Source organism: Vipera berus (genome assembly GCF_964194415.1).
Source record: "Vipera berus genome assembly, chromosome: 2".
NCBI classification, from domain to species: domain Eukaryota; kingdom Metazoa; phylum Chordata; class Lepidosauria; order Squamata; family Viperidae; genus Vipera; species Vipera berus.
Genome location: NC_138203.1, coordinates 286,091,367 through 286,103,564, shown reverse-complemented (window position 1 = coordinate 286,103,564; position 12,198 = coordinate 286,091,367). Strand labels below are relative to the sequence as shown.

General features: G+C 42.4%; 2 protein-coding genes across 2 annotated transcripts in view; one reads left to right on the top strand and one right to left on the bottom strand.

Annotated features, from left to right (window-relative positions):
* LOC308661736 (zinc finger protein 18-like) overlaps positions 1 to 2,382 on the top strand; it is an 11,726-nt gene extending 9,344 nt beyond the window's left edge. The window contains exon 6 of the mRNA XM_081316907.1: positions 91 to 2,382. Within this exon, the coding sequence (XP_081173033.1) occupies positions 91 to 1,310 (1,220 nt within the window). The 3' untranslated portion in view covers positions 1,311 to 2,382. The remainder of the gene's footprint in view (positions 1 to 90) is intronic.
* LOC308661729 (zinc finger protein with KRAB and SCAN domains 7-like) overlaps positions 1 to 12,198 on the bottom strand; it is a 375,370-nt gene that overhangs the window by 327,457 nt on the left and 35,715 nt on the right. The window lies entirely within an intron of this gene.

Genomic DNA, 12,198 nt, shown 5'->3' with positions numbered 1-12,198 from the left:
GTTTAAATAAGAGATGCAACAATGAGGAGCTTGATCCTTTTTGTACCTCATTTTATGTCAACTATTTTTCTTTTTTTCTGCTCCCATCAGGTGATGAATGGGAGATGATTGGTTCTGGCCAAGAAGTGGCAGCACCATTGCCAAAAGGCAGAATGAAAGACAAAGAGACATTTTTTGGAAAGCAAAGTTCTGAGGAAAAACAATTAAAGGGGGAGGTAAAGAAATGTTCTACTTTATCACATGTAGCTGTCAGTGACTTCTCGGGCAAAGATAATCAGTCAGAAAAAGAGGCTTGGCCACAGTGTGGAAAAATACCCAGAGATGAATCAGGATTATGTGACTGTTGCAGAAGCCACACAGTAGAAAAACAAAATGAACGTGGAAAACGTTTCCGAAGGACATTCTCGGTTACTTTGCGTCAGAGAATACAAGGAGAGAAACCATATAAATGCCTGGAGTGCGGAAAAAGCTTCAGAGACTCAAGTTATCTTACTTCCCATAAAAGGATCCACACAGGAGAAAAACCGTACGAATGTAAAGAATGTGGAAAGAGCTTTCGTTTTGCACAAAGCCTCACTTCCCATAATAGGATTCACACAGGCGAGAAACCATATGAATGTCCCAAGTGTGGAAAGACCTTCAGTCAAAAATATCAGTATACTGTACATAACCGAAATCACACTGGAGAGAAACCATATAAATGTACAGAGTGTGGAAAACGCTTCACTAATTCAAGCTGCCTCACTTCCCATAAAAGAATTCACACCGGGGAAAAACCATATAAATGCCCGGAGTGTGGAAAGAGCTTCAGAGCTTCAAGTTCTCTTACTGCTCACAAAATGATCCACACCGGGGAGAAACCCTACAAATGCAAGAACTGTGCAAAAAGCTTCAGACAAAAATGTCAATATATTGTACACAACAGAATCCACACTGGGGAGAAACCATATAAATGCTTGGAGTGCGGAAAAAGTTTCCGTTCGGCAAAACATCTTCCTTCCCATAAAAGGATCCACACTGGCGAGAAACCGTATGCATGCAAGGAATGTGGGAAGACCTTCAGTGAAAAACATCACTTTACTGAACATAACAGAATCCACACAGGGGAGAAACCATATAAGTGCTCGGACTGTGGAAGATGTTTCACTGTGTCAAGTTCCCTCACTTCCCATCAAAGGATCCACACTGGGGAAAAATCATACATCTGTCTGGTGTGTGGAAAGGGGTTTACTCAACATCAGTCCCTTTATGAGCACAGAAAAATCCACTTGAGGGAAACGCATAAAAAGAAACAGAGTAGAACCGTATAAACAAATTGTCAAAAATTTGGGATACTTGAGCTATTTATTACTGTGGAGAAAGGAAATGTTAGGGGATGAAGGGAAGATAAGAAGGAACAACGATTCTGAAGAGAGTGGAGAAAAATAACTACAATTGGGGGGTTTTTTCAGTAATGTTGAACATTTGTCCATAAAAAGCCACAAATATAATCTTTCTTGGAAGACCCACTTAGGAACTCTTGGCTTTTTGCATCTCTCAATTTATTGGCCACTAGAAGCACCTAACATAGTTACATAACAATGACTCTGGCCTTTGACTTTGCTCCTTTTGCTGCTTAATTTACATCTCCATCATTAAACATTAATTACAAGGCTGTCAAGACTTTCATGTCTGCAACAGTGGCGAATATCTGTAGCTTGGGTGTAGGATCAGGGTGAAGGTTTGTTCTCCGAGCTTGTGGGTTGGTAACATCTTCAGTGGAATTTAGGGGGTGTCAGGATTAAGTGTTCTTGTTTATAAGGGCTTCAGGTGTGGGTGTGTCAAGAGAGGGTCTTGTGATGGTTCAGCCTCTCATCAGTGAGGAGAGGCTTGTAATGGGTCTTGTGATGGGGAGCAATTCCATCAACAGGCACATTGACCTACAACCAGCCTATGAACTCCTCAGAATCCAAATCAACCACAAAGCCAACCAGAGAGATCACCGACCCTCAACCAACCCATGTAAGCCCCCCAGAAGTTCACCTCCCAATGATCCTGATCTGATGCAACCTCCCCATCTCAAAACCCATCACAAGACCCTCTCTTGGCACACCCACACCTGAAGCCCTTATAAACACTTAACACTGACATCCTCTAAACTCTGCTGAAGATGTTACCTAGCCTGGTAATGAAATGTTCAGAAACCAACCCACAAGCTCAGAGAACGATCTTCTCCTTCACCCTCAATTTCAGTTCTCTTATTTAGTCTTCTGGCTTGTCCAACTCTTGGGATGATAAAAAAAACACCATACCAACTTTAAGCCAAGGATGGGCAATCTCAGCTTTGCTGTCATCATGCAATTTCTTGAAAATAAAGGTCTCTTTTGGTTTTCATTCTTTTAAGGAGTAATCTCCAGAATTGTTTTTATATAAAGTTTCAGTCTCGTAGCTTCATTCTTCCTTTTTTAAATGCACTCTTTACTCACGCAGCGCAGGACAGGAATCTGGACAATATTCCAGAGTTACAATGTCCAAGATCAAAGGTTTTCTTCTTTAGATCCCCAGTAATTTTCCTTACCTCATGACGAAACCATGGTTGAATCAGGGGTTTGGGTTGAAGTCCAGCCACATAGGTCTTCAGGAATTCCATCCAATACATAGATTCTCTGATTTAGAAGGGAGTTTGAACCATTAGGGATTGATCCAATATAACTTTTTCTCGGAAGAGAAAGTATCTTGTGATGAAAGTTGGCAGATTACTTGGCTCAGCTGGCCATGGGTGCCAAAGGATATCAGAACTCTAATTATTCCCACAACAATCACCCTGTGAGTGGTTTACCAAAAGAGAATGACAGGCCAAAAGTCACCCAGCTGGCTTCCATGCCTAAGGGCAGAGTTTCCCAACCTTTCAGCATTGGCGGCCTGGAGTGGGTGTGAGGGGACAAAGAAGGGATGGTTTTGTGGGAGGGGTTAGCCCATGGGCTCGTGCATGAACACCCACAACATTCGCAGTGATGCGTGAGTGAAGCCATGTACACTCATGACACGAGTGGGGCTGCTAATGCACAAGTGGGGCAACAAACTACTGTAATGCTCATGTGAGTGGGGCCACAAACGCCCACAATGCTCACACAAATACAGCCACAAATGCCTGGGATGATGCTCATGTGAGTGGGGCTACAAATGCCCGTGGCAAGGCTCACACGAGTGGGGCTGTGAACGCCCATGATACAACACTGGTCACATGACTGGGGCTGTGTGAGAGCCTGAAGATGCGCACACCAACCAGCCACTCAAGTGCCTGGTGGTCAATGGGCCGCAGCCAGGTAGCGGTCCATGGTCCGCAGGTTAGGGACCCCTACCTAAGGGGAACTAGATCTCATGGTCTGTACATTTCTAATCCACTAAATCACTCATCATTTATTATTTACTTATTTATAAAATATATAGGCTGCCCTTACCTCAAGGTAACTCTGGGTGGCTTATTATGGGGCCACAAACACCTGTGACACTTACACAAATGCAACCGCAAACACCCATGACGACGCTCACATGAGTGGGGCTACACATGCCCATGGCAAGGCTCACACAAGTGGGGCCACGAACACCCATGACACAGCAATGATTGTATGACTGGGGCTGTGTATGAGCATGAAGATGTGCACACCAACCAGCCACACGTGGCCTGGCTATGTCTAATTTAATGAAGGTGTGTGTGTGTGCAGTGTTCCAATATCTCAGGGGTTGCCACAAAGAAGAGGGAATCAAGCTATTCTCCAAAGCACCAGGAGGCAGGATAAGAATCAGTGAATAGTCTGAATAGAATAGAGCTGGAAAGAACCTTGGAGGTCTTCTACTGCAGCCCCCTGCTCAAGCAGGAGAACCTCTACCATTTCAGACATCCAGATGGATAGAAGTAAGCAGTGGGGTACCACAAGGTTCCGTCTTTGGCCCAGCACTCTACAATATCTTCATCAATGACTTAGATGAGAGAACAGAAGGGGAACTCATCATATTTGCAGATCACACCAAACTGGCAGGAGTAGCCAATACCCCAGAAGACAAACTCAGGATCCAAAAAGATCTTGACAAACTTGAACAATGGGCACTATCCAACAGTGAGTTTCAATGTGGAGAAAAGCAAAGTCTTACATTTAGGCAGGAAAAACCATGCTCAAATAAAGATTGGGCGAAACCTGGCTTAAAGAATGATGACCAAAATTGGCTGCAGTATTCCAGTTGCGGTCTTACTAGGGTTTTATAAAGCGGTAATAATACTTTGCATGATCTTGATTCTATGTCTCTGTTTATACAACCCAGGGTTGTATTAGCTTTTTTGGCTGCTGCTGCACACTGCTGGGCTCGTAGTCAAGTGATCGTCTACTAGGACTCCAAGGTCCCTCCCACAGTTACTGTTTTTGAGCCAGGGCTCACCTACTCTGTACTTATACCATTGACTTTTCCTGCCTAAATGTAAAACTTTGCTTTTCTCCATATTAAAACTCGTTTTGTTGGATAGGTCCCATTGTTCAAGTTTGTCAAAAAAATTTTGGATCCTGAGCTTGTCTTCTGGGGTGTTGGCTACTCCTGCCAGTTTGGTGTCATCTGCAAATTTGATGAGTTCCCCTGCTATTCCCTCATCAAAGTCATAAATGAAGATATTGAAGAGTACTGGGCCTAAGATGGAGCCTTCTGGTACCCTACTGCTTACTTCTCTCCATATGGATGTAGTACCATTGAGGACTACTCGCTGAGTACGGTTTGTCAGCCAGCTATAGATCTGTCTGATGGTGTTGTCTATCCCATCTTTTTCTAGCTTACTAAGCAGCAAGTTGTGGTCTACTTTGTCAAAGGCGTTACTGCAATCTAAGTATACTATTTCCACAGTGTTTCGCTGGTCTACTAATTTAGTCACTTTGTCAAAGAATGAAATAAAATTGGTTTGGCATGATCTGTTTTTGACAAACCCGTGCTGGCTACCGGTTATAACTTTGTTTGCTTCTAGTTGTTTATAGACCTGTTGTTTGATTATCTTTTCCAGGATCTTCCCAAATATTGATGTTAGACTGATTGGTCTGTAGTTTCCTTGGTCCTTTTTCCCCCCCTTTCTTGAAGATGGGAACCACATCAACCCTTTTCCAATCCTTAGGTACTTCCCTGGTGCTCCAGGGTTTTTGAAAGATATGGTACAGTGGTTCTGAGATCACATCTCCCAGCTCCTTCAGAACTCTGGGATGTAATCTGTCAGGTCCCAGTGATTTATATTCATAAAAGTCGGATAGGTGTTCTCTTACCATTTTCTTGCTTATTTTATTTTTTGTTTCTATTTTGTCTTTTGCAGTAGGTTTTTTGGGTATGTTGGGCTATAATTTCTTTTTGTGTGAAGACTGATGCAAAGAATGAGAAATGTAGGAAATGTAAGCAAAATAATTCCTAGATGATGACTCATACACAGCTCCACCATAATTCCTTTCCCCCCTCCCCTTTAACATGAGGCTTTTACTTTTCCAATATACATAAAACATCTGACTACAAAATAATGATTACAAAATAACAAAACAATGATTGCATGATAACAGTACAAGTATCAATATAAAATGGTTACTATATGTAAAATAGGTGCTAATGTCAAACTTATACTAAAATCATAAGCACAATAAAATCCCTTCAAAGTATGGACAAAGAATTTTGATATAATGTAGACTTAGAGAAGTGACAAAGTTTGTGGGAAAGAAACTATAAATTGACAATGTCAGCTTCTTATAAAGAAAACCTATACAAAATGTTTTATAGATGGCACTTGCCACCAAGATTCGCAAAAATGTTTAAAAATATGTCAGAGAAATGTTCGAAATGCAAGCAGGTACTTATTATCATAAGTGTTGGACATGTGTTAAAGCAAAGATATATTGGACAAAAATTCATGCTTGGCTAGAAAAATGTTAAAGAAACATATAGATGATAAACTTGATTTTTTAAAATTAGGTATAATGCCAGAAAAGCTAGATAAACAAAGTACGTACTTGATTTTACATGTGATAACAGCGGCAAGAATTACATTTGCATAATATTGGAAGAACGAAGAAACACCACCAGAAGAAGAAATAATTAAAAAGACTGTGCGGAAATGAACAGACTTAGTTTGAGGTTGAAAGAAAAAGAAGAAACAGAACATTTCCAAACTTGGGACCTATTTTATCAATGGTTAAAGAATTAGGGATTAGAAATTTAACTTGTGTTAGTGAATAAGAAACTCAGACAACACGTTTTGTTGAATGATTACTATTGAATTGTATTTTTAAAAAATAATAAAACTTTATAAAAAAAATTCCCTGAGGATGGGCACAAGTCAGTGATGGGACTCAAATATGTGAACAACCGGTTCTCTGTGTGGATGCTGCTTCCAGAAGTCCATTCTCGGCCTGGGCAACAAAAAATTAGCTACCGGTTCTGCCAAAGTGGTGTGAACCGACTGAATCCGATCTCTGCCACAAGTCCTAAAGCTCAGATGATGAAACCTTTGTTTCCGGTGACTGACTCAGATTGGATCCTGCAACATCCTTGCTAATATTGATCTAGCACCGATGATGTTACCTAGTTTGGGTAATGAAATGTCTGCAAAAAAACAACCAAGCTCAGAGAGTACCAAGGACCCCTCATTTTAATCCTGAGCTACAAATATTCTCCTTTATTGAAACTACTACTTTTCAAACACCGGTTCTGTTCAAAAGATCTAAATTTGATTTTCAAGCAATATGAAGAGCAACACATTAAGTATTCATCATACATTGACTGCCTTAAGGAGAAATTTTCTGACAAGTGAGAACAATCAACCAATGGAACAGCCTGCCTTCAGAAGTTGTAGGAGCTTCATCACTGGAAGCTTTCAAGAAAAGACTGGACTGCCACGTGTCAGAAATGGTGTAGGTTCCTCTACTTGGGCGGGGGGCTGGACTAGATTACCTACAATGTGCCTTCCAACTCTGTTATTCTATGTCTTACTCTATATTTTGTCCCTTTGTAACAGCCTCTAAAAAAAAGGAGGGCAACAATACGCTTTTGGAGAGGACATAACAGCCTCTCAGGGAAAATGCAGCCTTTCTCCTCTCTTTACCTTGAGCATGTGCACAAGGAGGCTCCCTCAGCCAGTGAAGGGTGTGCTTCACCATTGGGCGGCTAGAGGGCGAAGGCCACAGCTGGCTTTACAGAGGAGGAGGAGAGAAGGGAATGATGTCACAAAGCTTTGCCTCTCTAGGACGCTGCACTCTCTCTCCATCACACTTTGAGCTTTGCTGCAGGTAAAAAAAAAGAGGCTGCGGGAATGTCTTGCAGGGGAGACAGCCAGATGTGGCCTTAAGGGAGGAGAAGGGGGGGGTCCTCTCTTCCCATGCAAAGGGAGGCGGAGTGTCCTCATCCTAGAGGAGGCAGGGACACATGCCAAGTCCTCATCCAAGTTCAGTCTTCTGAGTCCCAAGATCCCATATTCCCCTGCTGCACCCCCCCTGCTGCCCACAACAGGCCATTTGGGGGGGGAAGCAGAGGACCAGACATTATCAGTAATGAAGGCAAATCTACGAGTCCCAGGATGATATTGCAGGATCCAATCTGTGTCAGTCACCGGGACCTGAGGTTTTCTCATCTAAGTTGAGTCCCAAGAATGGGAGAGCCCAAATCCCATACTCCCCAGTTGCCCCTTTCCATGCACCCAACAGGCGGGGGGGGGAAGCAGACCAGCCTTGTTGCTTTCTCCTCATCAGAACTCAGGATTCCCAGGAAAGAGGTGGGGACTGGGGAAGTCCTTCTTGCCTAGTTTTCTGGGAATAGCTGGTGGGGGGGAAGGGCAGGACAAGAAGGAAGATTTGCCTTGCAAATCTCAAGCAAGAGATAACAAAAGCCTTGCAAGACAGAAGACACCCCATATCGGTCCGAATTCACTTTAGGTGCTGGATGAGGCTCAAGAGACCCTTCACAATGAAACTTGTCTTGGGAGGAGGAGTGAAGCATGACAGTATCTCCAAACTCTGTTTGGGGATGAACTTGGCTTCTACTGTTGACTGATCACCTTTGGGCTCAGGGCACATTGTGTGAACCAGCCTGCATGTAAGAGTCTGGCTTGGCTCTCCAAGCTTGGAAAAGGGTAATGGAGCATCTTAAGCCAGAGACATGTTCTTGCATTTCATCTGAAGTCAACTGAGATTTTATGGCTAGCTAATTTGTTTAGAGTTTTGACGTGTTGTATGAACATTGCTTGCAGGTGACTGTAGCTTAATTTTTTAAAAAGCAAGACATTCCTTGTGAAAAAAATATATATATAATGCTCCAAATACATTTATTCAGCAAGAATAGAATAGAATAGAATAGAATAGAATAGAATAGAATAGAATAGAATAGAATAGAATAGAATAGAATAGAATAGAATAGAATAGAATAGAATAGAATAGAATAGAATAGAATAGAATAGAACATTGGAGGTCTTCTAGTCCAACCCCCTGCTCAGACAGGAAACCCTATATCATTTCAGACAAATGGTGGTCTAGTCTCTTCTTTAAAACTTCCAGTGTTGGAGCATTCACAACTTCTGGAGGCAAGTCATTCCATTGATTAATTGTCCTAACTGTGAAGAAATTTCTCTTTAGTTCTAGATTGCTTCTCTCCTTGATTAGATTAGGGTTGGATTACAAGTCCTCGAAATATTATTCGGTTCTGTTCTGAATTTATTTTCTTTTCCACCTTAGAGACACAAACTGGAAGCCATTAGTACTCATCATGTATAGATAAAATGATCATTTGGCTAAAGAGGGCTGAATGTCTAACTATCACACAGCTGCAGCCAGAAAAACAGTCCTTTGAATGAAAGGTTGCTTGGAGATTCACATAGGAGTCCATGGACACATTTGGTGTTGCGTTACAGGACAGAGAAAGAATGGAGAACCAACCTTTAGCAAGTGAGGGAACTGGAAAAGGCCTTTCAGCTGTTCGGCCTGGGAGCTGTGAGGAGACCTGGGCAAGAAGTGGGCAGAAGATGCTGGAAGAAGACACCATCATCCCTTCAGAAGTTCAGTCCTGGAACTTCAGGAGCGTCCGATATCAGGCTTCTGAGGATCCCCGAGGACTTTGCAGCCGGCTCCATGACTTTTGTAATCAATGGTTCAAAGCAGAAAAGCACACCAAAGCCCAGATGCTGGACCTGGTTGTTCTGGAGCAGTTTCTGGCCCTTCTGCCCCTGAAGATGGAGAACTGGGTGCGAGAGTGTGGAGCAGAGACCAGCTCCCAGGCGGTGGCCCTGGTGGAAGGCCTCCTCTTGAGCCAGGCAGGAGAGCAGAAGGAGCAGGTGAGAGACCTTCACTTTGGGAGCCCAGAAGGGGTTGACTGGAATACAATTCTTCACCACTCCCTACCAGAGTCCCAAAGGTGACTTTTTCACGAGGCAACTGGACTTGTTTTTCTTTAGGGACATTTTGCTTCTCATCCATCCAAGAAGCTTCTTCAGCTCCGATGGGATGCTGGGGAATGGAAGGATTTTTACTCCTTGCTGACAGCTGGTTTGCATTTTTTTAGAGTCGTTGAGGCCACTTGGAAGTTTATCTCTGTCAGCACTGTCACCTGTGTGGTGCAAATGGGTGTGGAGTCTTCTTGAAACTGCTGAAAGGATTGTGTATTACACTGGAGATAGATGATGTTGAACAGCCCTATCTCAATAAAGGGGAGGGATATGACATAATCTGTCTCCAGTCTACAATACAGTCTTTTCAGCAGCTCTACACCCATTTGTACTACTCAGCTGGAAGGCCTTCTCCTGAGCCAGGCAGGGGAGCAGAAGGAGCAGGTGAGAGACCTTCACTGTGGGAGCCCAGAAGGGGTTGACTGGAATAAAGAACCTGGTTGAATTCTTCACCTCTCGTTACCAGAGTCCCAAAGGTGCTTTTTTCACAAGGCAATTGGACATTTCACTTCTCAGCCAAGAAACTTTTTCACCTCTGAAGGGATGGTGGGGAAGGGAAGGATTTATACTCCTTGCAGACAGCTGGTTGTTTGCATTTTTTTAGAGTCATTGAGGCCACTTGGAGAATTTCAAGATTCCACTTTGTGTTGTGTGATGTCCACTAATTCTTCTTTTCTCTTGTCTCTTATGTCAAGTGGTTCACAATGGGCAGCAGCGATCCTGAGGGAAGCAGGAATCCATCAAGTTCTCCTCAGGAGTTGTTTTTGAGGAGCATTTCTCCAGAAGATCCAAGTCTGGACACCTTGGGAGGTAATCAAAGGTCCTGCATTTTCCAGAAAGTTCCAACCTCTTCTGTAAAATGTCACTTCCTATGTTTTTAATTATGTTTTTTAAAATTCTGCTTTTCCTCACAGGGAAGACTCCAGTGGAGTTGTCTGCTCTGTATGGTGCAGCTGAAACAGTGGTTGAACCTCCAACCCAGGTAAGAGGAGCAAATTCATTAATAGAATAGAATAAAAGAGCTGGAAGGACCTTGTAGGTCATCTAGTCCAACCCCCACCAGAGCAGGAGATCCTTCACTAATTCTGACAGATGGCAGTCCAGTCTCTTCTTGAAAGCTTCCAGTGATGAAGTTTCCACAACTTCTGAAGGCAAACTGTTCCCTGGTTGATTGTTCTCACTGTCAGAAAATTTCTCCTTATTTCTAGGTTGAATGTCTCCTTGATCAGTTTCCATCCGTTATTGTCTGGCCTTCAGGTGCTTTGGAGAATAGGTTCACCCCCTCCTCTTTGTGACAGCCCCTCAAATATTGGAAGACTGCTTTCATTTCACCCCTGGTCCTTCTCTTCACTAGACTAGTCATGCCCAGTTCCTGTAACTTTCTTCATATGTTTGAGCCTCCAGTCCCCTAATCATCTTTGTTGCTCTTCTCTGCACTTTTTCTAGAGTCTCAACATATTTTTATACTATGGTGACCAAAACTGGATGCAGTATTCTAGGTATGGTCTTATTAAAGGCTTACTTATTAGATTCAAATTCAAATTCAGGAAGTCACAATGGTATACAGAGCACTCTTCTATTCTTTAAGAAAAGTGTAGAAAAGAGCTACAAAGATGATTAGAGGTTTGGAGGCTAAACTGTACAATGAATGGTTGTGGAAACTAGATATGTCTAGCCTAGCAAAGAAAAGGATTGGGGTGACATGACAGCCATTTCCCAATACTTGAGGGCAGTCACAGCAAAGAGAGAATCAAGCCATTCTCCAAAGCAACTGAGAGCAACAAAAAAAGTAACAAATGGAAGATTATCAAGGAGAGAAGCAACCTAGAACTAAGGAGGAATTTCCTGATGGTGAGAATAAATAATCATTGGAACGGCTTGCCTCTAGAAGCTGTGGATGCTCCATCACTGGAGGTTTTCAAGAAGAAAGTAGACAAAGATTTCTCCAACAACCAACAACAAGCTGATTTTTTTAGCTTACTCCACACAAAGCTTACCCAGTTGGATTATAAATCTTTTATTCTTATGGGAGACTGGAATGGTGTTTTGGATGTACAGTTGGACAAGGCTGGAGCTTTTAAGCGCATTCCAAGTCATGCTAGATTGCCTAAATCTTTTTTTGAAATGAAGGATGACCTGGAATTGAGAGATATTTGGCGTGAGAGGCATTTGCAGGAGAAGGATTATACTTTTTATTCTGACAGACACCAATCTTTTTCGAGGATTGATTTTATTTTGTTGACTAATGATTTTTTTTTGAGAACTAAAAAGGTGAAGATTTGTGCAAGAACTATTTCTGACCACAGTCCAGTTTGGTTGGAGATTGATAAGGAGAAAAGAGACAGGCGCTCATGGCGTGTAAATGAGAATTTGTTTAGAAATCAGAGAAATGTGGAAGAATGCAAACAGCGGATGAAGGATTTTTTTGAGATTAATATGAATAAGGGTACCTCTATGGATTTGGTTTGGGATGCTAGCAAGGCCTATATGAGAGGGGTGTTGATATATATGAATAATAGACATAGACGTGCAGTGGAAACTAGAAGGAAAGAACTGGAGAATGAAATTAAGGAAAAAGAAAAGGCTTTGATTCTGAATCCAGAGGATGTGAAGGTCAAGGAGGCTATTAGACTGCTAAGAGGACAATTTGATAAATTAATGGCAGATCAAGTGGCAACCAATCTGCGGTTTGCTAAGCACAATACTTTTTGCAACGCTAATAAGCCAGGCAGATGGCTAGCTTATAGACTGAGGAAAAAACAAAGGGCCTCTAATAT